General features: G+C 43.3%; 3 protein-coding genes across 5 annotated transcripts; 2 read left to right on the top strand and 1 right to left on the bottom strand.

Annotated features, from left to right (window-relative positions):
- Window positions 1–295: 295 nt before the first annotated feature.
- LOC139535979 (STE20-like serine/threonine-protein kinase) lies at window positions 296–10,965 on the top strand. The gene is made up of 17 exons (XM_071336013.1): window positions 296–640; window positions 1,393–1,557; window positions 1,843–1,891; window positions 2,190–2,339; window positions 2,591–2,663; window positions 2,804–2,998; window positions 3,207–3,375; window positions 4,198–6,255; window positions 6,569–6,699; window positions 6,902–7,025; window positions 7,721–7,900; window positions 8,055–8,184; window positions 8,399–8,523; window positions 8,674–8,859; window positions 9,047–9,172; window positions 9,352–9,465; window positions 10,445–10,965. Exons 1-17 carry the CDS (start codon window positions 491–493, stop codon window positions 10,568–10,570), a joined length of 4,251 nt encoding a protein of 1,416 aa, XP_071192114.1. The 5' UTR covers window positions 296–490; the 3' UTR covers window positions 10,571–10,965.
- Window positions 10,966–11,008: 43 nt separating this feature from the next.
- LOC139535980 (tectonic-1-like) lies at window positions 11,009–21,747 on the top strand. The gene is made up of 13 exons (XM_071336014.1): window positions 11,009–11,445; window positions 12,623–12,740; window positions 12,823–12,956; window positions 13,905–14,056; window positions 14,251–14,353; window positions 16,373–16,485; window positions 16,686–16,856; window positions 17,204–17,329; window positions 17,491–17,576; window positions 17,939–18,076; window positions 18,253–18,406; window positions 18,775–18,906; window positions 21,274–21,747. The coding sequence occupies exons 1-13, from the start codon at window positions 11,121–11,123 to the stop codon at window positions 21,418–21,420; spliced, it is 1,899 nt and encodes a 632-aa protein (XP_071192115.1). The 5' UTR covers window positions 11,009–11,120; the 3' UTR covers window positions 21,421–21,747.
- Window positions 21,640–24,905, bottom strand: LOC139535982 (voltage-gated hydrogen channel 1-like). Of its 3 annotated transcripts, XM_071336016.1 has the most exons (7): window positions 24,799–24,858; window positions 24,237–24,383; window positions 23,533–23,755; window positions 23,209–23,313; window positions 22,869–23,091; window positions 22,533–22,645; window positions 21,640–22,375 (listed from the first exon to the last, which is right to left on the bottom strand). In XM_071336016.1, the coding sequence occupies exons 3-7, from the start codon at window positions 23,707–23,709 to the stop codon at window positions 22,319–22,321; spliced, it is 675 nt and encodes a 224-aa protein (XP_071192117.1). In that variant the 5' UTR covers window positions 23,710–23,755; window positions 24,237–24,383; window positions 24,799–24,858; the 3' UTR covers window positions 21,640–22,318. The 3 variants fall into 3 exon arrangements, with proteins under 3 accessions (XP_071192117.1, XP_071192116.1, XP_071192118.1); XM_071336015.1 differs by lacking the exon at window positions 24,237–24,383 and having other exon boundaries at window positions 24,799–24,905; XM_071336017.1 differs by lacking the exon at window positions 24,237–24,383 and having other exon boundaries at window positions 24,803–24,886.
- Between the last annotated feature and the right edge of the window lie 436 nt (window positions 24,906–25,341).

Here is a 25,341-nt window from a genome sequence, read left to right as displayed (position 1 = left end):
ACAAATGTATCATTTGTACATTTCATTATGAAACATGTAGTTATTTGTTATATTTGACTGTAAAGCACAACAGTACTACTTATTTCTCTGAGTGAGGCAGATATATATCTCTCAATGCACAAAAGATAAACAGGGCATAGGCCTACCCCAAAAAATCTCTTTCACTGCATGCTTTTTCTTTTTCTCTTTTTTTCTGTGTAGGATGTGGTTAGCACAGTCACTTCCTGCGTCTCTTCTGAGAGGTTTCAGAGACAAAGAGGTGTGCAGGCGAGTCAAAGACCTTTCACATTGGGTCTCCACCCACATTGGGTCTCCACCCACAGTGGAACTTGATGCTTGGTTCTGCCTGTCCTTACTATCTTGGGCGGACGTTGTATATGAGAAACGGGTTGTGTAGGCTTTGTTTCTGTGGGCTGCTGTCCACTGTAGCGCTGTAAACTGAGGAGATCCTTGTAGACTAAGGAGGACAGGGCAAGGTGGGGTGAGGGACATGGCGTCCCTTCTGATGCGTATCTTTCGTCTGGGCCCTGAGAAGAAGAGGGTGAAGGATTATGAGAACCTCCGGAGAGACGTGGACCCGCGAGAGACCTGGGACACCCAGGGGGAGCTGGGAGATGGGGCCTTTGGGAAGGTCTACAAGGTACCAGCAGGCTGGGGCCCAATACTCAACTTCTTTTAACTTCTGGTCTGGTCTTGTCTCCTTTCCTCTCCAAACCAAACCAAATCCGTAAAAATATTACATTTAAGATGAAAATTCTAGCATCTCTGATGGGATGGAGAGTAACTAACTCTGGATTTAATTCAATATGGCAATGATGGAGTGAAATGATGTCTCAGTGCAAAACAAGAGCAGCCAACCGTGTTACCAAACTTTGTAGTGCTTTTGATTTAAAGCTGTGTTGTGGATCTTCTCCATGGTAGGCAGAGTATAGCATGCGTCATGAGGCCATACTGTGGTTTGTCGTTTTCCTGTCAACCCATACAGGCTGAAATATAACTTCCTGTCTTGACGTATAACCGACACGCATCTGCTCTTCTGTTTTTGCAGAAACACCTTGACTGTTGTTGCACTTAGCTGACTGATTTCCAACTTTAATGTGATGGTTTTATTCTTCATTTGTAAATTATAAATGTAAAATACTGTATTATTATTGAATCCAAGATGCAAAGAACTAGGGCCACCTAGATTAGAGTGATGTCATGTGTATCTCTCTCACTGGTATATGAGTTCAAGGTATTGTTTGTGATATTTTTAACGGTCTTTTTTCATACAAAGCATTTTGATGCAAAGCCTGCGAGAAGATGATGAATTACAAATAATATATAGACTAAAGCCAGTATAATGTAGATGGCACCGTAGAGACCATAGTGTATTCCTCTGTCTGTTTTCAGACCCAGAACCACACCACTGGGGCCCTGGCTGCTGCTAAAGTGATGGAGGTACGCAACGAGGAGCAGCTTGACGACTATATCACCGAGATCGACATCCTGGCAGCCTGCCGCCATAGCAACATCCTTGGGTTGTTGGACGCCACCTTCTTTGAGGGTTGGCTGTGGGTGAGGTCTTTTTCAGCTGTTTGACTCCATTGCTAGGTGTCAATATTAATGCACTGGGTCAGGACTTGTTGGAGGGGTTTCAGTGGACTATGTGAAATCTGTCGTTCTGCCCCTGAAGAAGGCAGTTAACCCACTGTTCCTAGGCCGTCATTGTGAAAAAATATTTGTTCTTAACTGACTTGCCTAGTTAAATAAAAAATAAATACAAAAACTATCCATTATATATATACAGTTAAGGCTTTTGATGATTGATCGTTGAAGATTCAATCTCTTTCTGTCCCATAGATCCTGGTTGAGTTCTGCCCAGGGGGGGCCTTGGATGACATCATGTTAGGTGGGAGCCAAAGCGTCATGTACTCCTTGGTTTCCATTTCTTTCGTTTTTCCTCCTCTGGGAAGCCACTGCTTGTCCTTATATGTTATTGTGTTTGTGTATTTGTGTGTGTCTGTGTGCGTGCGTGTCCGCGCGTGTGTGCGCGTGTGTGTGCGTGTGTGCGCGTGTGTGTGCGTGTGTGTGTGTGTGTGTGTGTGTGTGTGTGTGTGTGTGTGTGTGTGTGTGTGTGTGTGTGTGTGTGTGTGTGTGTGTGTGTGTGTGTGTGTGTGTGTGTGTGTGTGTGTGTGTGAACCCCCCAGAGCTGGAGCGGGGCCTGTCTGAGCAGCAGATCAGTGAGGTATGCTGTCAGACCCTGCAAGCTCTGTCCTACCTCCACCAACACCACATCATCCATAGAGACCTGAAGGCAGGCAACATCCTCCTCACCATGGAGGGACACGTCAAACTGGGTACAAAACTGCACAGCACACTCCTACAACTACTGGATTATAATCTCTCTCTCTCTTTCTCTCTCTTTGTCCGTCTTTCTCTCTGTCTCTGTTCCATTCTCTCTCTCGGATTTTCCATCCATCCGTCCGTTTACCTGTCTACCTGACTGTGTGCCTGTCTAAATGTTGTTTATAAGTCTATCCTAGTGTCTCTCTTATAGTGTATCAGTGCCTCTCATTGAGTCCTCTCAAAGCCCTGTTTCAATCCCCAGCCGACTTCGGAGTGTCTGCCAAAAACATACACACCCTCCAGAAAAGAGCCACTTTCATTGGAACCCCTTACTGGTTTGTCTTACTCCTATCATTTTTGTATATGTTTAAATGTTGTTAGCATGCAGCCACATTCCCATGTGCATTCTTTTTCAACAACCCCTATGTCTAACTTTGTCCGTCTGTCCCTCTGTCTGCCCGTCCGTCTATCCCAGGATGGCTCCAGAGGTGATCCAGTGTGAGACCTCCAAGGAGAACCCGTATGGCCCCAAGGCGGACGTCTGGTCCCTGGGCGTGACGCTGATCGAGGCTGCAGAGATGGAGCCCCCTCACCACTCACTCAACCCTATGAGGGTCCTGCTCAAGATCACCAAGTCCCCCCCACCCACCCTCAGCAACCCACGCCTCTGGTGAGTCAGGGACAGTTAGTCATACATGGAGATGTCTCTATTTTTACGAATCAGTGGTGGCTGGTGGCACCTTAAATGGGGAGGGCCAGCTCATAGTATCAAACACATGGAACACATATTTTCCCATAGGGAATAGGGTGCCATTTGGGATGCGTCACCTGAAACCTATACCCATCCCTGTGGCCCTGCACTGTGTTCCCACTTTCAGGTCCTCCCATTTCCAGGACTTCCTGCGGAGGGCGCTGCAGAAGAACCCTGAGGCCCGGTGGGGAGCCCAGCAGCTCCTGGCCCACCCCTTCCCCTGCGCTGGACGGGACGGTCGAGCCCTGAAAGAACTCATCGCCGAGGCCAAGGCTGAGGTGATGGAGGAGACAGCGGTAAGAGATGGGGGATTCTTCCCAAATGGCACCCTATTCCCCATATAGTTCACTACTTTTGATCAGGGCCCATAGGCTTTGGTCAAAAGTAATGCACTATATAGGGAACAGAGCTCGCCAGCTTGTAGTCCTAAAAAACAGAAATGAGTTACCTTTGGTTCGATCGGCCGTTCCTATGGGGGAAATTCATGGGGAAAGAATGGGGTTTTGGGATAAACACCGAAAATAAGGTCTGAGGTTACCACAGGCTTAGGAGATTTTATAAATTTTGTTCTATGTAATAATACAAGTTAGTTAACATGACCTTTATGAATTATGAAGGCTTTATGTGCTTGTTTTGATTACATAAATGCTTCAAAATTCACAAAAAGTGATGAAGATTATCTCATAGAACAAAACATATAAGATCTCCTATGCCTGTTTTTACCACAGACCTTATTTTCGGCGTTTGTCCATAACCCCTCCAAAACCCCCATTCATTTCGCCATAGGCTTAGGTCAACGAGCTATGGTGGAGTCCAGAAAGACGGCATTACTATTGCTCTCCATAGAGTGCCATTTGGGATGCAGACTTGATTTGAGGGAGTGATGCCTTTCTAATAGAGATCTGCTTCGATCTAAAACGTGTTGGGAAAGTTTCTCTATTTCTGCTTCTATACTGTAGGTGGAAGTTCATACATCAACTTTCCAACATTTTGTTCTTTGAGTGTTTTTATTTGTCTTAAAGTAGATAGGACAGAAAATAGATTCAATTGAAATTGCCTCCTAAAGTCTGTCTTAAATGAACAACAATGGTAACACATCCTATTATTTTCTCTGCCAGTCCCTGATCGACCATGGGGGCTCTCTAGACGAGGACACGATTGTGGGGTCGGATGGAGGGACTGCCCAGTCTGAGAAGGGGCAGGAAGAAGAAACAATGCAGGTACCAGAGAAACCTCAGGAGGGCCCATCTATCATACAGGCTGGTATGAGTCCACCACCACCTCCATCCAACCCTGACCCAGTCTCTTCCTCCACCCCAGTGAAAGATGGGAGCACCGCTGGGACCAGGGTGGAGACTCCCAACACGGACAGGGCCAGAAAGCTGGCCAGGCGTCTGTCGGTCTGGGAGCCAGGGACCTTTCTCTCCTTTCTGACCACCGGGTCTCGGCGCTGCAAGTCCGGTCTCTGGGGAGACACCCCCCCAATTCCAGCCAATCAGACCCAACAGAACAAGGAGGACAGTCCCACTGGCCAATCAGAAGAGCAGGAAGTGACACATCCAGCAGGAGAGAGAGATGCAGGGGATGCGGAGAAGGATCTGTGTGAGAATGTTGGGAGGTGCAGCTTGGAGGGAGGGATCACTCCACCCATCCCTGAAACAAATGACACAGGAGATGATGCAGAAGAAAAGGTTGAGGGGCAGAAAAAAGAGAAGGATGAAATCTCAAATGACTGTGAGGCCCAAGACCTTGACCTGGAAGTGGTTTCTTCTTCTGAACAGGAAATAGTAGGCATCCACACTGATATGAACCAAAACAGTACCAATGACTCTGTTGGTGATGCACTTGACTCTGACAATAAACAACCAATTACTGAGGCTCAATGTTCAGTTAAGGAAATTGGTATCCTCAAATCAGCACCAAATAACGATACTAAGCATAGGGTAGAAGAAGCTCCTCGCCAGTTAGTGCACACACTAAGTCCACTGGTTATAGCCTTGTCTTTGGAAATGCCCCACCCATCCACAAAAGAGAGAGGAGAAACCCAGCATTCAGTGCTAGACTTTCTGGATCTGTCCACTCATAACCACTTCAAGATGGCCACCAGTGGGAAGGCTGAGGAAGAGACAAAACAGAGCAAAGACGAGAGGACGGAAGGGACCAAGGAGGAAATACAAAAGGAGAGGGGAGAGGAGGAGCAGGAGCAGGACAAGGATGAGAAGATTTTAGAAGAGAATGAACTACATGCTAATAGAGATGAAGAGGCAGAGCACGAGGGGAGTATGGTAGAAGAAAGGGATAAGATGCAGATAAATGAAGAAGGAATACAAGACAAGACATATGTAAAAGAAGAACAGGAGGTCAAGGTGGAGTTAAAGACAAGCGAGGGAGAGACAAGCAACTGTCCAGACATTGAGAAAACTCCAGACAAAGGAATGGACTTAAAAGAACATGAAGCAAGTCCTGAAATAGAGAACGGAGAATCTAAGAGTGATATTGAAGAGACCGTACAATCAGAACAAACAGGAGAAATACAGACTGAAGCAGAGAAGCAAAGTGAATCAACAATGGAAGTTGAGACCAGTGAAAAGGAGAAGAGTTTGAGGGCAGACACAGAAGATAAAATCATTGATATCAAAGTGACTGAATGTGAAAATGTAGAGAGAGCAGAGGACAGAACAGAGGGAAAAGATGAACAGAGTAAAGAGGAGGACCTTGGATTAGAAAGTGATAACATAGTGATTATCCAAGCACAAGAAACCAATATGACCATGAAGCAGGAACCGAAAGAAGAGAGAAACAAACAAGAAGACAGTAAGGGAGAAGAGAAGATGACTGACCCCCCAACTGGAGAACCTATGACGAGGGTAAACTTGACCTTGGAGTCAAATAGTGGGAGGGAGGAAGGAGGGAAAGAGGAAGGAGGGAAGAAGCTGGAGGAAGGAGGTAAAGAGGAGGAGGCAGGTCAGACCCAATTAAACATATTGACCGAACAGAGCTCAACTAGATCTCAGGGAACAGCTACAGACACAGTACACCTGAACTCAGCATCAAATGGAAACTGGCACCAAGTGACAGACAGTCAACCCAAGATGGCTGCCACTGATGACCAAGCTGACATGACAGAGAAAGACAACTCAACAATGACAGTCTCAACAATGTCAAGACCTGTAGAGGTGAGTGATAGTGATCAGGGCAGGCTGGCACCCATTGGTTCCCCAAGTGAATATAATACAGAATATAAAACACAAGGGTACAATTTATTAAGATTAAAGAGACATTCCACTCCAAAATCAAAGTTTCTCAGGTGCTTTCAAAACTCAAAAGTAGTCCACTTTTGAGGTCTGAAAACATCTGACAAAAGTCGATTTTAGAGTGTAATTTCCCTTTAAGAGAAGTAATAAGAAGTGTTGTGTGCTTCCCTAGATAGATTACACCAACTATACAGAAGCACTTTGTGACTGTAATCTTTTCTTTGTTGTATTCCAGGAGTTGATCCATAACAGGAAGACGGTCAAAAGGACCCGGAAGTTCATGGTGGACGGCCGAGAGGTCAGCGTCACCACGTCAAAGGTCCTGAAAGAGACCGATGGGAAAGAGCGGCACATGCGCTGCGCCAGGTAAACTTTTCCCTCTGGAAACAAGGCTTGGGCTCCAATGAAAAAATAACTAGATTAAGGATAGACTCAGAATTTCAAATACGTCTTAGATGGGAGACTTAAACACATTCATATTCAATGCATTCACTTCATTAGTATGTTCAATCTCCCGTGTGTGTGTGTCCGTGTGTGTCCGTGTGGGTGTGTGTACCTGACTATGCAGGCGCCAGGAGCTGCAGGCTTTAAAGCTCCTTCAGAGGGAGGAGCAGAGAGAGTACTCCCAGATGGAGCAGCGGCTGCAGCAACAGAGAGAGATGATGTTCCGACAGATCGCCCAGGAGATGACAGTGAGTAGTGGGACCCAGGGTCCCGTTTGCGGAATATTTAGATAAAGCCTGGAATAAAAGAAAAAGGGCTACCTATAATTTAATTATAATATAATATTTAGCTTCTATATAGCAAATGGCACGTACTGTATGTATATACTGTAAATTGTGTGTAGGCCTGTCTCCCACTTGAATCTTCTCTTTGTGCCAGACTGGGTTCAAATGCCTTCTGTTTAATTTTTCTGTATTTATTTATCTGTATATGTATGTATGTATGTATGTATGTACAGTATGTATATGTTTACTGCTCTAGGGATATAGTTATTTTTTGGATAACATTATTTACTATTGTGTATTCATTTTTTTCACTCTTTATACGACTTGCACTGCAAAGAACACCGGAAGAATTATCACTGAATTATCACAGTGAATTATTGTAATGTTTGTGTATGTGTCAATTAATCCCATAAGGGATGGGTTGCCAACTGGCACTATGACACGAAAATATAATTTAATTCATATAATCTACATTCTGTTATTACACCATTGTGACTTCCAAAAACACAATTTCTTTCAGGTTTTAAGGTATGGGATTTGAATTTAACAACCTGAAAAACAAATTTTCAATATTGAGTGATTGCATGAGATTTGTGGCAATCTTTCCCCCCGTCTTACAAACTCCAGCAAATGTGGTGTGTTTTGTGTGCATTGTGCAGAGCAAGAAGCAGTATTACGACAGTGAGCTGGAGCGGGTAGAAAAGCAGTATGTTCAGCAGAGCAGCCGCATGGAGACAGAGCACACAGCCAGGCTCAGAGAGGACGCACGCAGACTCAAGAGCCAGCAGGAACGAGAGCTGAACCGCAAGGCTGCTGTACTGAAGGCTCAACCCAGAGAAGTACACCGATTCGCACGCAAACACACACACACGCACGCACAACACGCGCGCACGAACAACACGCACGCACGCACGCACACACACACACACATACACACCAACACACACACAGAGAGCCCTTGGTATATCTTGTTTCCTCTTGTGTTCATCCCAGGAGGCGCGTTACCTGCAGAAGCAGCAGCAGGAGCTCAATGAGACGCTCCAGAAAGGAGTCCAGGAACACAAGAGGAAGGTGGCCTCTATGGAGTGGGACATCACTGTCAAGACCCAGCAGCTTAAGAGAGGTACACACATGCACGCACACGATCAGCACACACTCACGTATGCATGCACCTACGCACTCACAAATTGGTTACGATTATGGGCTGCTTTATGACAATGGTTAGCCAAATCACAGACCGACAGGAAATTAGACATTGACCACAACGGTGACATTGACTGTGTTTGCGCCTATAGAAATATTTGATTAATTCACATATATGGGCTCCTTGCCTCCAGCCCGGGAATCAGTCATTTGGGAGATGGAGCAACGTCATCTGCAGGAGAAGTACCACCTCTTCAAGCAGCAGGTGAAGGAGCAGTATTCACTGCAAAGACAACAGCTCACCAAGAGGCACAGCAAAGTGAGTTGGAATGCTCTCACTAAGAACCCTAACCCCCCAAACTTGCATACTCAAATGCACACACAGAGACACACACACACACGCACACACACACACACACACACACCATGACACCATGACCATGATCCCCTCTCCCCTGTCCTTTCCCAGGATATAGACAGGGCGTCCCAGTTCCATCGGGCATTGCTGGATGAGCAGAGGGCTCAACAGGCCCAGGAGAGGACGCAGCTCCAACGAGCCCAGCGCACAGAGGCCAAGGCCAGGCTGGCCCACTTCAAGCAAGAGTTGAAGACACTGGGCCTGAGTGGGCAAGAGCACAGGCAGCGCCTCACACTGGTCAGTACAGGGACTTGTATGACTTCTCAGTTCCCAAATTGTTAACATTCTTTGCTGTGCTCAATTGGCCACTAGTAATTGTTTGTTTGGCAATCCTCTTTGTCTTCGTCTCTGTCTCTTTTTCTCTCCGTCTCTCACAATTTCTATTTCTTTCTCTATGCTCTCCATCTCTCTCTCTGTATGTCAGTTTATGTCGGAGGAGGAGGGTAGGCAGCGAGCTGAGAGGCAGAGTTTGCAGCAGGTCCAGGAGGGCCAGCTGAGGGAGGTGCAGGAGCAGTGTGACGGCAATATGACTGAACTCCAGGAGCTGCAGGTACACTACACTACGCACCATGTGCTAGCAAGCTCACTGGGTTGTAGATATTTATATTATATCTACTATAAACTGGTATACTCTATAATAGAATGTATTCATATAATCAAATAAGCATAATTGATTATAGAAAGAAAATACAAAACATTTATGCGTGTGTGCTCGTGTGTGTGTTTCAGAATGAGAAACTGCAGCTGTTAGTTGACATGGAGAAGAAGAAGATTCGGAGACTGGAGGATGAACACACTCTAGAGCTGAACGAGTGGAAAGACAAGCTGGCCTGCAGGAAAGAGGTATGGGAGACAGAGAAAGAAGAGAGGTTGTTGTGGGAATAGTGTGTTGAATGGCAAAGCAAGTAGGGAGAAAGGAGACAGTGAGTGGATATTGTTCAATGTTCAGCTGCCATATCCATTAGCCATGCACACCATGGTAACAGATTAACGATGAGAGGCAAGAGGGCAGTATTTATTTTATTGTTATACTTTTTACCCATTTTTCTCCTAATTTTCGTGATATCCAATTGTCCTATCGCTGCAACTCCCATACGGACTCGGGAGAGGCGAAGGTCGAGAGCCATGCGTCCTCCGAAACATGACCTGCCAAGCCGCGCTGCTTCTTGACACAGTGCTTGCTTAACCCGGAAGCCAGCTGCACCAATGTGCCGGAGGAAACACCATACAGCTGGCAACCAAAGCCAGCGTGCATGCACCCGGCCGCCACAAGGAGTCTCTAGAGCGCGATAGGACATTACAGCCGGCCAAACCCTCCCCTAACCCGGATAACGCTGGGCCAATTGTGCGCCGCCTCATGGGTCTGCCGGTCGCAGCCGTGCCTTAGACCGCTGTGCCACTCGGGAGGCAACAGGGCAGTATATTAAATCTGAAAACATGCTCCCATCTTACTTGTTGTCCTTGGAGATCTGAAAAGGTTCATTAAGGTCAGGTATGGCTCCAAGGAGAAATGTTGTCATATCCATTAGACATGCATACACTTTTAACAGCTTGCTGTTTGAAGGGACATCAGGGCTACACTTTGAATCCCAAAACATGTTCCTTTGCACTTGTTGACTTGACTCGATGACCTGAAAGGTTCAATGAGGGTATATAGTCTGTTTGTCCGTCCGTGTTTGAACGTGTTTATGCCTGAGTGTGCAGGCATAGTCTGGTATAGTGTGTGTGTCTGTGTATCTATCTGTGTGTCTATGTGTCTGTCTGTCCATCCGTCGTCCTTCCATCTGTCTGTGTTTGAATATGTTTCTGTCTGTGTGTGTAGGTGTTGGAGGAAGACCTGGCTCGCCGGAGGAGAGAGAAGGAGGGAGCGAAGAGACGGGGGAGTGAGCCTGAGTCCAGGTTTGCACCTCGACGCTCACGATTCTTCTCAAGCCTCAACTTCTCTTAACTGACCATGACCAAAAGAGAAAACAATCCTGAAAAATCTAACTGCGTTTTATATCAGACACACTCTCACAGGGAACTCACATACGTGTATATAAACAACATACTATCTATTTTATCTGACAGTGCCTGACATTTTTTAAAGTACCTAAACTCATTCTACAGAGGAGTGAGTATAAGAGGAATTACTGACAATATATATATTTTTGTCAAATATTGTATATGCCTCTCTTGCAAGAGAATAGAGGACATGTTTGTACATATTTCAATAGTTGACCACTGAAGGATGTGTAGCAAGCTACTTTAGTATGTATTCTTTCAAACACTGTTGTGGGGCAGACATTTCCCGTCTATTATTTTTAACCTAATGTTTGCAATAAATTACAAATCCATATAAAATGTTGGTCATCATCTATTGCTGAGTATCCTGTGATTGTGAGCACATGTCCTCCTGCTGGCTGAAGACAGCACCAATAAACTATTCGGGTTGGAATACCCAGAATGCAACAGGGATCCCCTAAGCAACATAATGCTTCCAGAAATCAATAATAAAGATGGACGCCTTTGTTTGGGTGCTGATAACGTTATATACATGGCCATTTTTTGAGTTCAGTGTAGCACAAAACACGGACGATTTCAATTCTACTTTTGCACGCGTTAACGAATCAGTCATTGATTTGTTAGGTAAGCAGAATTTCACGGATTATGAGAATTCCACCGGTCTAGACGTTGAGATTGTTTCAACTGCCTCGAATGTGGTTAGCACAAGAGATGGGACTGGTTTTAGTACACCGTCAACCACAGAGTCCACGCCACCGTCCATGTCTCCTCAAGTACCTCTGCCGCTATCCGGCTCCCTGCCTCCCTCTGTCACGGATGGTAAGGATGGTTGATTGTCTCTCAATGTAACGTCTCTGCACCCAACTTTCTGTACTATGCTGCTCTACCAACCAAAAGAGCAGTAACTGCTCATAGAGTGAAACTGTGAAAAATGACTTAAAAGTTTTTTTTATTGTCCAACCAAATGAATTGTAGGCAGATCATTTGAGATGTGGTTATCTGTTGTCTTACGATGAGGTTATTTTTTTATTAATATTGACCCTAACCTCTGACATGACATTTGTCCCTAGAAGGCAGTTACTGCCTTCTTGCTTGGTACACCCACTGGAATACGTTTCCATGACGATTGTTTTTTACACAAACTTGTGTTAATATATTTATTTGTATGTGGCTGTCAGTGTCATATAGTTTGATACTTGTATCAACGAAGAACAATAAATAATACCAAGGTCAACCGTAGACACAGCAGCACAAAGCTCAGTGAAACCAAGGTAAAAGGCAGTAAGTAACTGACGTGTGTGATGGCAGTTACTGCCTTTTTCCTTGGTTTCACCTTAACTTCTTGCAGTTACTGCAAACTTGACCCCCCATTTTCTCCAATACACAACACAATGGAGGCAGGATATTTGTCCACACGATAAAGCATGTATTTAATGTATGAAATAAAGTGAATAACACATTTTGGACCAAATGCACAGTTACTGCTCTTTTGCTTGGTAGGGCAGTATGGCCTACACTACTTTAGACAGAATAACCCTTATCAGAGATATTTCAAGGAAATGTATTTGTTCGAAAGTATTTGAACAGGGCCATACATAAGGGTACATAGACATTGAATATAACATTTTCAGGCAATCTACATGTGATGTGGTTTGTGCATAGTCCAATAAAGCCCATAACATGGGTAAAGGGTGGGTAGGCCCTAGATGTAGGGTTTATCCCAAATGGCACCCTATTCCTTATACAGTCCACTACCCTATGGGCCCTGGTCAAAAGTAGTGCTCTATATTGGGAATAGGGTGCCATTTGGGATGCACATAGTCTTGGAAATTCCAGAACTGGGGCAACCGCACATTGGTTACATTGTGGTAGGCAACTCGTCTGTCTAGTGAGACTAACACACGCATAAGGATCATGGAATTAGCCAAGGTGTAACCCATTAGGTGAGCTCTGTCTAGTGTGTCACTTCAGCTAAATTAGCATTCTTTATCCTCAGTTTCCAGAATTTGCCCGTGCGATCAATTAAAGGACCAGTGTGACCCCAACTGTTGCTGTGACCCAGATTGCAGACAAGAATTAGCTCTCTTCACCGGCTGTACAGTGACAACAGTCCGGCAAGTCACTAGTACTCCTCTTTTCTGATGACTTGGGGTTTGACATAATCAGTGTAATAATTGATCTATGTGTTCTTTCCAGTGGTGAGCCGAAGCTTTGCGGTCAGGACGTGGTCACCTACACTATTAGTGAAACTATAGATGGCTATGCTCAGGTGCAGAGGTCTGTCCAGCAGGAGGTTAACCTAGACGTCTTCTGCATACAGTCAACTAACTGTAAGTTTAATAGGCCTTGATATAATATAATCTAGGCTGTGGCTACGGATACAGAGCCTCGCCTCACCCCCGCCCGCCCTTCCGGAAACCTTTTTTTTTTTTTTTTTTAAGCTAAGGATCCGGATCACATTAGTTTTTCTAATGTAGCTGCTGCTCACTCCCTCTCCCTTCATGTTTCTCTATTTACTCACCCTCTTTTGAACCCTGATGATGTCTGCCTCATATTTCTGAACAGCTGAAATAAAAACCCTATGGCGATTTGAATGAACTTTCCAAAACATTTTATGAAGGCTACAACATTCTCTGTCTGTTGTAACGGATATTGCAGTTGCACAAGCAGGACGCAGTCCTTACATTTTCAGCGTTTTGTGTGATGATGAAGGCTAATCTTTATAGTTGCTGCCATATTGTAGTTCCTGAAAAAAGAACACTACTTGACTGCCTGTCTGCCTCCTGCGCAGCTTAGCCAATGTTTGCAATGATGATTAAAAAAATAACATTCAATTGCTAATTAGACTGGCTGTCTGTGTCTTTCTGCATTCCACCTCTAGGTAGCCAAACTTTCTAGGCAGCAAGTACGTTGGCAGTGGAGTGGGCACTCGGCTACGTAAAAAAAATAATGCATATGCGCAGAATTTGTAGTTTGGGCAAATTGGGATACTGAAACTCCATATCTGTAGCCACTCTGTACAATCCATGACCTGATTCTTATGCTCCCTCCACTCTAGTTCTTTAACGTCTTTGGTTTACTAGCAGTTTATTAATGTTAGTTGATCATTATCTGACATAAGTAGGGACATAAACACCTGTAATAACAAAGAACACACCTGTAATCACTCGAAGAATGTGAATGTGGGATTCTTGAATTTCAAACATCTAAAAGCATAATTGAGCTATGAGTCTATGATAAGGTGACAATTATCTATGTACTGTACATCTGTGTTGAAGATGAGGTAGGACTGTCCCTCGCCACACCTGAGGTTCCTACCGCAGGGAACTTTGATGGCCTCTACAAGCACTTTGTGCAGTTCTTGTTTGGTTCTGCCAATAATGGGGCCACAACGTCTACAGTGGAACCGCTAACTTCACCTGGATACCTGGTGAGACTCACCCCACACTGTTGACAATGTCCATCAAAAAGAATCAACAGTGTTTTTGTTGTGAGATTGTTTTCTGGTGATAGTACAAGATACTTAATAGTGCAATACTCTTGGGATCTACAATGAACAAAGTTTGACACTAGCTTCAGTTAGCGCCTTCACTCTCTTTCCAACTCTTTTTTTCCCCCCTTCAGTACGGAGATGTCATAGAAACGGAGGAAGAAAGCGGAGGAAGGGGGTTCTTCCGGTTGCCGGCCCCCTCTGTTACAGCCCACTGCTCTGACCTGAACCCTGCAGGTACCAGAGACTGTTCAGCTCCATGTACATCCACACTGTCAGTATTGGCCCCCTCCCAATTAGGTCCCTAGGTTTTCAAAGATCTGAAGGGGCTGAAGCAGTACTGTGATGGCTCTACTTACAGTTGAAGTCGGAAGTTTACATACACTTAGGTTGGAGTCATTAAAACTTGTTTTTCAACCACTCCACACATTTCTTGTTAACAAACTATAGTTAAGACATCTACTTTGTGCATGACACAAGTATTTTTTCTAACAATTGTTTACAGACAGATTATTTAACTTATAATTCACTGTATCACAATTCCAGTGGGTCAGAAGTTTACATACACTGAGTTGACTGTGCCTTTAAAAAGCTTGGAAAATTCCAGGAAACGATGTCATGGCTTTAGAAGCTTCTTTAGAATGCTAATTGACATAATTTGAGTCAATTGGAGGTGTACCTGTGGATGTATTTCAAAGCCTACCATCAAACTCAGTGCCTCTTTGCTTGACATCATGCGAAAATCAAAAGAAATCAGCCAAGACCTCAGAAAAAAATTTGTAGACCTCCACAAGTCTGGTTCATCCTTGGGAGCAATTTCCAAATGCCTGAAGGTACCACGTGTATCTGTACAAACAATAGTATGCAAGTATAAAGACCATGGGACCACGCAGCCGTCATACCGCTCAGGAAGGAGACGTGTTCTGTCTCCTAGAGATGAACGTGCTTTGGTGCGAAAGGTGCAAATCAATCCCAGAACAACAGCAAAGGACCTTGTGAAGATGCAGGAGGAAACGGGTACAGAAGTATCTATATCTATAGTAAAACGAGTCTTATATTGACATAACCTGAAAGGCCGCTCGGCAAGGAAGAAGCCACTGCTCCAAAACCGCCATAAACAAGCCAGACTACGGTTTGCAACCGCACATGGGGACAAAGATCGTACTTTTTGGAGAAATGTCCTCTGGTCTGATGAAACAAAAATAGAACTGTTTGGCCATAATGACCATCGTTATGTTTGGAGGAAAAAGGGGGATGCTTGCAAGCCGAAGAACACCATCCCAACCGTGAAGCATGGGGGTGGCAGCATCATGTTGTGAGGGTGCTTTGCTGCAGGAGGGACTGGTGCACTTCACAAAATAGATGGCATCATGAGGTGGGGAAATTATGTGGATATATTGAAGCAACATCTCAAGACATCAGTCAGGAAGTTAAAGCTTGGTCACAAATGGGTCTTCCAAATGGACAATGACTCCAAGCATACTTCCAAAGTTGTGGTAAAATGGCTTCAGGACAACAAAGTCAAGGTATTGGAGTGGCCATCACAAAGCACTGACCTCAATTCCATAGAAAATTTGTGCGCAGAACTGAAAAAGCGTGTGAGAGCAAAGAGGCCTACAAGCCTGACTCAGTTACACCAGCTCTGTCAGGAGGAATGGGCCAAAATTCACCCAACGTATTGTGGCAAGCTTGTGGAAGGCTAACCGAAACGTTTGACCCAAGTTAAACAATTGAAAGGCAATGCTACCAAATACTAATTGAGTGCATGTAAACTTCTGACCCACAGGAAATGTGATGAAAGAAATAAAAGCTGAAATAAATCATTCTTTCTACTATTATTCTGACATTTCACATTCTTAAAATAAAGTGGTGATACTATCTGACCTAAGACAGGGAATTTTTACTCGGATTAAATGTCAGGAATTGTGAAACACATTTAAACTCAGTTTATGTAAGCTTCTGACTTCAAATGTATACACTGATACATTGAGCCATGGAGCTTTTCACATTGCTTTCATCTATTTAGTCCTTTTCGATCAGGGAATTATAAAAGGGCTAGGGATCAACATGGAACCAGACCAGGGCTGAGTGTTCTCAGTGTTTGTGTGGAAGAGGAGGAGGATGTTTGAGGGGGAGGGGCCAGAGGCCAAAATTGAAGTGGGTCACAATGTAACCACACCACTTAAGTTTTGTCCTCATCCTTCACTTTAGCCTAAACCTCTCTCATCAAATTGTATTTGTGACATGCATTTTCAGCGTTTCTGAAGGAGCAGAGCAATAGATGCATGCGGAGCCTGGTCCTGGAGTGGGACTGTACCACCCTGCAGGCCCTGAACATGCACAGCTACACTGACCCCCGCCTCCTCTCTGTGAGTTGGTCTCGCCTTGATGTTCAGCTTTATGTTTTGGAAAGTGCAAAATGTAATGTTCTGTCAACTCCTACCCAAATAATGTTGTCGACTAGTCCTTTACTTGTAGTTGTGGCCAGCATAAATGAGAGAAAAACCACTCTGTAAAACCCCACCTGAAACTTGTATCTGAACAGACCAATTCCCTTTTTATTTCACAGAAGAAGAGTGAAGATATGCGATTTGTGGCTGTGGGGGTGACCTCCATTGTCCTGCTATCTTTGGAGGGGACTCAGACCCAGCTGAATATCACTGGTGACTTGAGCCTGGACCCGCTACTGTTGGACTCTGTGGCCCCTGACTCAGCAGTGTGCATCAATGTGGTGCTCCAGGTGAAGTCTAAAGCCTCACAAAGCAAGCTACACAGGATGGCCGCTCTGCCTACTTGCGTAAAAAAAAGAACATGCCAACGTGTGTAGCGAGGCAATTTGTAACCCCTCGCAATTACGCAGGAATGCTATTTTGTATTGATAAATGTGACAGATACCCTGTCTCATGGCCAAGGGAGGTGGTAGGTGGGAATGAGGTGGACCCAAATTTGTGGAAAAATAGTACTTTATTTTATTGCCGTTGCTTGATTGTAGGAAACATGGCATGACTTGAAGACTTGTCCTAATCATAAACATTCAGACTCATCACTAATGTCAAATTTTGACATTCTGTTTTCCTCTGCTGACAGGTTATTTACACGGTCACGTACAGTGAGGCTGGAGACATTGTGAATGTGAACGCGTCTTTGGTCCTTGGAGCCATCGACCGTAACATGGTCCCAATAGAGCAGGAGTTTCAAATTGAATTCGTCCAGGTGCCATATTTATATATATTTTTTAGCATTTTGCATAGTTCTATGCATAGAACTTTTGCATCAACCCAGAAAAGTGGTTTACTCTTAATGTAAACGAAAGCCAAAATCACTATCACTTCAGTCAGCAATACCTCTCTCCCCTTGATGTCTTCTGCTTGCAGAATGTTGACCAAGTGGCGCTCCACTCCAGTGGGAATCCTGGTTATGTTGTGGGGCTCCCTCTACTGGCTGGATCCAAAACAGCAGAATATCCTTTTTTGGAGTGGCCAGAGTGAGTTATAATTTCTCTTACATGGCATATTCTTCATGAGTTTTCACGTCATCAACTATCAATTTGTTCTGATCAAAGTGGCATTGGATCCCTTTGAAGAGCAGATGCTTCAGCTTTCTATGAGCTGTTGATTCACTAGTTCCTTGGTTTTCTTGAAATAACTCCCTATTCTTCTGTTTTTTAAGAGATATGAACATGAATAAGCACCCTATTACTGACTCTATATTGAAGAACCAATATTAAAACGTATATGAAACCTATAAGTTATATCTGAGTATTTCTCAAACTTGACGAGAGGCCAGACATAATGTATTTGTGTCCTTAACTGTCCTGCTCACTGGAATAGTTCACAGTGCTGATTCGAGGGGAGCTTTTACCCTCCTCCATGGCTCCAAACTGTCAGACTGTCTCAGAGGGCCCCATCACCGCTCCCCTGTCCTGTTCGGGGTCGACATGGTGTCAGGCTGCACGTTGAGGTGAGAGAGGAAGACTGCTCTGTTCTACAGGACCTAAGGCCCAATCCCAAACAAATCCCTTGCCACTTTTTCTTGACCCTTGTCCCTCACCCCCTAATGTGAATGTCTTTGGTTGTCTGTAAGTAACTAAGGCATTGAGGTGAAGGAAATACTGTATTTCTCTTATCTATTTCTAGATTGGATGAGACCGCTAACTGCTCAGTGGTATCAGAAGTGGTTCTAGGAGTATTGAGGGGACAAAGCTTCCCCCAGTATGTGGCCTCTTTTGGGAATTCCCCACCTCAGAACCCAATGGACTGGGTGCCAATAAGGAACCAAACCAAACCTACGGTGAGAAGCTTTGGGCAAAGTATTTTCATTGCATGTTAGAAAATATTAATTTGAATGTTGTGATGTAGATGTTGCTGTCATAGCATATATTAAGGATACATAGACAACCATTACATTACAACCATTAAAAACATACTGCAACGATGACACAAAACAGTAGATGAAATTGATAAGACATTTGGATTGAATCTTGAAAGTTTGCAGAGAAGGGATGGTTGATTGAAGGACTTCCACCACCAACAGACATAGTTGGTTATGAGAAGTGCTTTTTCCGGTTTCTCAACAACCACAATGGTGTAAACAACAATGACTCCATATTGATGGTTGGTAACAGCCCTTATATGTTTCTATTCTTTTGGACTAAGCAGGAAGCTCAGAGTTGCAGCATTCCCCTGTCTCTTCACCTGGAAGTGCAATGGACCCAATATGGATCCCTGGTGAACCCGCAGGCTCAGATTGTCAGTGTCATTGAAGTGATTCACACCAATACCAGCAACCTGGTAAACCTTGAGTCATCTTAAACATTATGGGACTTTACTACTAAAAAGTATGCTCAATGGAGAATATCCATGAAAGTGCTTTTTAGTCCAGGACTTCGTTTTTTTAACTGCTTTGGTACTATTTTCACAACTCTTAGTACAAAACTCCAAACTGGTCACACTTGTAAAGCAGCCAGTCTTTCATTCAAAACCTGTCGTTGTGCATTCATTTGGATTGTAAAAATCTCTCACCACACAACCATTGATTCAAAATATACACTACCATTCAAAAGTCTGGGGTCACTTAGAAATGTCCTTGTTTTTGAAAGAAAAGCAAAAAGAATTGTCCATTAAAATAACATAAAATTTATCAGAAATACAGTGTATACGTTGTTGTAAATTACTATTGTAGCTGGAAATGGCTGATTGTTAATGGAAAATCTACATATTCATAGATATATATGCATACAGAGGCCCATTATCAGCAACCAGCACTCCTGTATTCCAATGGCACGTTGTGTTAGCTAATCCAAATGTATTATTTTAAAAGGCTAATTGATCATTAGAAAATTATTTTGCAATTATGTTAGCACAGCTGAAAACTGTTGTTCTGATTAAAGAAGCAATAAAACTGGCCTTCTTTAGACTAGTTGAGTATCTGGACCATCAGCATTTGTGGGTTCGATTACAGGCTCAAAATGTCCAGAAAAAAAACCTGTCAGTATATTCTTGTTCTGAGAAATGAAGGCTATTCCATGCAAGAAATTGCCAAGAAACTGAAGATCTCGTACAACGCTGTGTACTACTCCCTTCACAGAACAGCGCAAACTGTCTCTAACCAGAATAGAAAGAGGAGTGGGAGGCCTCGGTGCACAACTGAGCAAGAGGACAAGTACATTAAAGTGTCTAGCTTGAGAAACAGACGCCTCACAAGTCCTCAACTGGCAGCTTCATTAAATAGTACCCGCAAAACATCCGTCTCAACGTCAACAGTGAAAAGACGACTCCGGCTGGCCTTCTAGGCAGAGTTGCAAAGAAAAAGCCATATCTCAGACTGGCCAATAAAAAGAAAGGATTAAGATGGGCAAAAGAACACAGACACTGAACAGAGGAAGATTGGAAAAAAGTGTTATGGACAGATGAATCTAAGTTTTAGGTGTTCGGATCACAAAGAACATTCGTGAGACGCAGAAAAAATTAAAAGATGCTGGAGGAGTGCTTGACACCATCTGTCAAGCATGGTGGAGACAATGTGATGGTCTGGGGGTGCTTTGGTGGTGGTAAAGTGGGAGATTTGTACAGGGTAAAAGGGATCTTGAAAAAGGAATGATATCACTCCATTTTGCAACGCCATGCCATACCCTGTGGTATTAATTGGAGCCAATTTCCTCCTACAACAGGACAATGACCCAAAGCACAGCTCCAAACTATGGAAGAACTATTTAGGGAAGAAGCAGTCAGCTGGTATTCTGTCTATAATGGAGTGGCCAGCACAGTCACCGGATCTCAACCCTATTGAGCTGTTGTGGGAGCAGCTTGACCGTATGGTACGTGAGAAGTGCCCCATCAAGCCAATCAATCTTGTGGGAGGTGCTTCAAGAAGCATGGGGTGAAATCTCTTCAGATTACCTCAACAAATTGATACCAAAGGTCTGCAAGGCTGTAATTGCTGCAAATGGAGGATTTTTTGACGAAAGCAAAGTTTGAAAGACACAATTATTATCTGAATTAAAAATCATTATTTATAACCTTGTCAACGTCTTGACTATATTTCCTATTCATTTTGCAACTAATTTCATGTATGTTTTCATGGAAAACAAGGACTTTTCTAAGTGACCCCAAACTTTTGAACGGTAGTGTGTATTACTCAAATAACTTGTAAAATGATCTTGCAGCAGTGTAAAGTATAACAAGCATACACATTCAGAAAATATTGAGACACGGATTTGACGAAACCAATGTAATATTGATTGAATAGTGCTCTTTTTATAGAAGCATTTGTCACAAAGTGCTGAACAAAAATTTTACTTGATCAGCTTGTATTTGTACAACAGCAACCAGAGCACCCATCGTGGCTACACTGATAAGTGTCTCACTTACTAAGTCGCTCTGGAGAATAGTGTCTGTTAAATGACCAAAATGTAAATCTAATACATGTAGTCCACTTACCAAGATCATTATATGCCCTGTAATGGAACAACAGACTTTCCTTAGAAATTGTAGGCTACTGTTCGATTCCCTTTATTCAAAAGTAACTTAATTTATGCATCTTAAACATATTGCGAAGTGATGGAACAATAGAGTTCCTCTTCCAGACCTCTGGTCAATGCTATGACACCTTTATTTAACACCCTACTTATGTTTTATTGCCATTTTTCTTTTCCTCAGGCGTTACTCTCTGGAGGCAGTCGTGTCATGTCTGTCACCAGCTCTGTGACCTTCATACCTGTGTCTGCAGCCGCCCGGCCGGGCTTCAAGGCCTCGCCCACTATCGACGCCAAGCTGCCTTACGACTTCTTCTTCCCTTTTGTTTGAACGACTGACAGACGGAAGAGTGGGAAGGTGTTGCACACACAAACACACACAAGAAACCGCAACTATGTTTCAATATCCTCACCAGCATACCACTTAGAATGCATGGCCAATACATTGCTTCATTCTTAATCATATGCTAGTGTGGATATTGATGTTGCCTCTTTAGAGTCCCCTGGTACACTGACCAAAATGTAGAGCAAAAAATATGATGTTCTCTGATGCTACTCAGCTGCTGTTAGCAACAACCTTTTATTTATTTGTACATACTGTAGTTTAGATCAAATGAGAGAGTATTACAAAAAATCAATAAAGCAACATTTAATAATACTTTCACAGTGATTCATACTTGTATTGTCTTTGCATAGCAAGCAATGGGTATTCAGAAAAACAGCAAGATGCAACAAATTCATTACAGGATCTTATGTACAAAATATTAGCTGTCAATTCATTGATTAGCTGAATAAAGGCATAGCACATATATATATATATCAAATAAGACGTATGCTCATTGCATTGTGAGATACTGGCATATGAAGTCTGATCAGCTTTTATAATCTGCTTAAATATGCAGATAATGGTTGGAAGGTTGACCTAATCACGTGGAATCTATCTAGCCTAAGTGCCAGTCTTTGTGCTATATTACCAACTCCTTGTCATTCATTGTCATGCCAAATGTTTGGTTTGACAATGATAGCAATTGAGTTGGCAAGAGTACAAACAGATTTGGGACCAGGCTAGTATCTATCTGGGCAGTGTAAGCTCCTGTCATGGTGGAATTACTGACACAAATGGTGTATGGATGGTCAACACTTTTCAGAATATGCCCTTGTTTATTGATCAATTCCAATAAAACTTTAGAAGTGGATAATGAAAATGGCATCTTGTTCCTCTTCCTGCATCAGTACTCAATGTCATGCTGTCGCAGGAGAGCCCGCAGTTTACTGTTCTCTTGTTCCTAAAAAGGTGAAGAGATTGAAGGGTGTGTTGAAAAAGGGTCTATTGACTGACTGTAAGACACTGTATAAGAGTGTACTAAATTACCAAAATGTAAATGTCTTTAAACTTGTCTTGGGGGGGTAGGGGTTTGGGTTCCCGGGGGCTGGCCAACTCACCGCCTTGCCGCTGCGCTCTTGTAGCTCGCTAACTTGCTGGACCAGTTGATCATTGCTCTCCTTCAGTTTGTGAACTTTGTGATCGGCCCTTGCCTTCACAGACACCAGGATACCTGAGTGGTGGGAGAAAACATGACATGTTGGACACAAACCCATTTTACAACATTGGAGACCTAGCTAGCTGTGTGACATATAGGTTGTGTTCATTAGGGCATGCATTGGATGACGCTTTAAAATGTGTGTTTATTGGACATATCCAGGGAGTCCCTCCCTGTTTCAGTCCATTTTCTTCCCTTTGATGCTTAATGAACGTGAACAAAGTACGAAATCTCTCACCGTTGACTATCCTGGCCACCCTCCAGAGCCTGAGGAGGATCAGGAGGCCCATGAAGGCATCAATGGTGATATACACAATGTCCAGGATGAAGGACACAATCACTACCAGCCCGTCAAATACCTCAAACTTGTGATGGAAGAACTCCAGCTGGTAAGCAAAGAGCTTCCCAGCCAGCTCCACCATGAAGAAGGTGAGAAGAGCCAGACTCAGGTAGTGGAACACCTGGTGAAGAGGGAAAGGACAGAAGAGTTGTAGGAAGTTTGGGGTCACAGATTTTTTTGGGCTGTAGTGTTGTTGTCCCCAGGACCGACTTTGGGAAACACTGCACTCTAGACTCACCTGAGGGGCAATGTGTCCATGCTCCAAATTGATGATTGTTAGGTCAAACAGTAGCTCGACCAGCACAAAGATGGCATCCAGGACGACCAGGCACACCACAACTATCTAAACCAGAGGCAAACACTCATCAGACAAGACCAACCTGTCAAGCATATGTGAGAATTTACTGTCTCATATTTGCGGCCTAGACTGAAAAACACACACACACACACACATACGTAAGTTCCCCATCCACAGTTGACATTTGATTTGAGCAAAGGTAACATTTACTAGCTGTGTTTGATTGATAGTATGAGCATTGCCTACTCCACTCATATTCCATACCTGGAATTTGTCGGAGCTGTAGAGCATCTTCAGGGAGTCTCTGAAGGAGAGTTCCCCCTGGGGCATCTGTCCTGTGGCTGGTCCCAGCTCCTCACTAGCTTCATGTAGCTTCTCATCCTGCCACTGGGCTGTGTGGTCGTCACCCACCGTGGTGAAATGCCTCAGGTACTTGGACATGGTGATGCAGGGGGATGGGGTGGCCCACCAAAAAGAGACAGTTTTCCTGCAAGGCCATTTGGAAATTAGAGGTTAAAAGTTTAACTGAATGTAATTTAAAAACCTCAAGTCTTTGGGGGGAGGGCTTCTGTGGTGGAGGTGTCTCCCTGTTGCAACTTGTAATTAAACTGGATTGATTTTCATTGACCTTATCAATGACTGTTCTCCTTTTTGTTCACCTGGAAATTACTATTACAACATCGATGTACTGTATTCAAACATAATTCTCTCTCTACTAAGCTAACATATGGAATTGTTTTAAGATCATCATGATCATTTTTAATTTTCTAAGACCCCTGTAGGTATAAAATAAATTGCAAAACAGACAGTCCAAAAATAAATCATAAGGTTTTGAAGTGTCTGAACTATATCTAGTAGAAATAAGAAAGCTCAGGAAATATTTTAGTTTTTTGGGCACATATTTAACCCCTTTTTTCTGTTGGCACAAAACTACCTCACATTAAAAAAAAATACCGGTACCGGATTACCTTCAGACGAGCCCTGTGACATTTGTGGGGCTCATTGAACAAAACGGAGATCACCATCGTGTTCGTGGGATCTTCATCTTTCCATAGAGTGGTCATATTAGATGGCCAAACCTCATGGTTTGACAAACGCAGCTGTAGCTCAGCGATCTTCAGTTGCGGAAGGCGACATAGGCGGATGCGGTGGATTGCCAATGAAAAAACAGATCTCTAGCTTAAACTGATGGATTTTGGTGGGAATTGTCTTTATTATGGTACTTAGATTGAGGCACAGGTGTGTCAATAGACTCTTAAGGATGTTTATGCTAAAACTTTCAAATGTCACAAGTTTGTCTGAGGTACAATAACACAATAGAACTATATTGTTTACTGTTTATCCAAAGCTTTCCACTAATTTCCTAACATGGACATTGTTAGTATAACCAATTTACTAGCATTAACACGAGGTTCATATTTTTACCAGCTGTATTTCTGCAAACACACATTGAGTAGTCTCTGGAATAAATATTTTATAAACCATCATATTGTCATATACACAAAGAATAGGCAACCTATTGTAACTTACCTGCCTTCTTAAAGTCTATGAACGACTGCTCAACAGTCAGGATGAATTGGCACTTATGTGTTTCCCAGCTGTGTATTATACAATATACATTACTTCTCCTTTTAAACATTGCAGAACCATGCAAGATGTTAACAAACCAAACCCTCTTTCTCAAGATGCAAGTTAACTGCGTGGGCAGCCCATGTTGAATTTCCCCCAAAAAATCTAGACCAATATAGTTTATCATAATAGATATTTTATTGTTTTATAAAAAAGAATAAACATCTTCTGCCTTGCAAGTGCCTGATATAATTGATTTTGTAGCCAATAAGCTTTAATAACTTTAGTGATCATGGTCAACAAATGGTTTTAACAATAACGTGTGTAAAATACACTGAACAAAAATATAAATGCAACATGTTAACTGCTGGTACCATGCTTCATGAGCTGAAATAAAATATTTGTTTACATCCCTGTTAGAGAGCATTTCTCCTTTGCCAAGATAATCCATCCACCTGACAGGTGTGGCATATCAAGAAGCTGATTCAACAGCATGGTTATTAC

Source organism: Salvelinus alpinus, chromosome 12, assembly GCF_045679555.1.
Source record: "Salvelinus alpinus chromosome 12, SLU_Salpinus.1, whole genome shotgun sequence".
NCBI classification, from domain to species: Eukaryota; Metazoa; Chordata; class Actinopteri; order Salmoniformes; family Salmonidae; genus Salvelinus; species Salvelinus alpinus.
The sequence above is the reverse complement of the archived record's forward strand: the minus strand, read 5'-3'. Positions and strand labels throughout refer to the sequence as shown.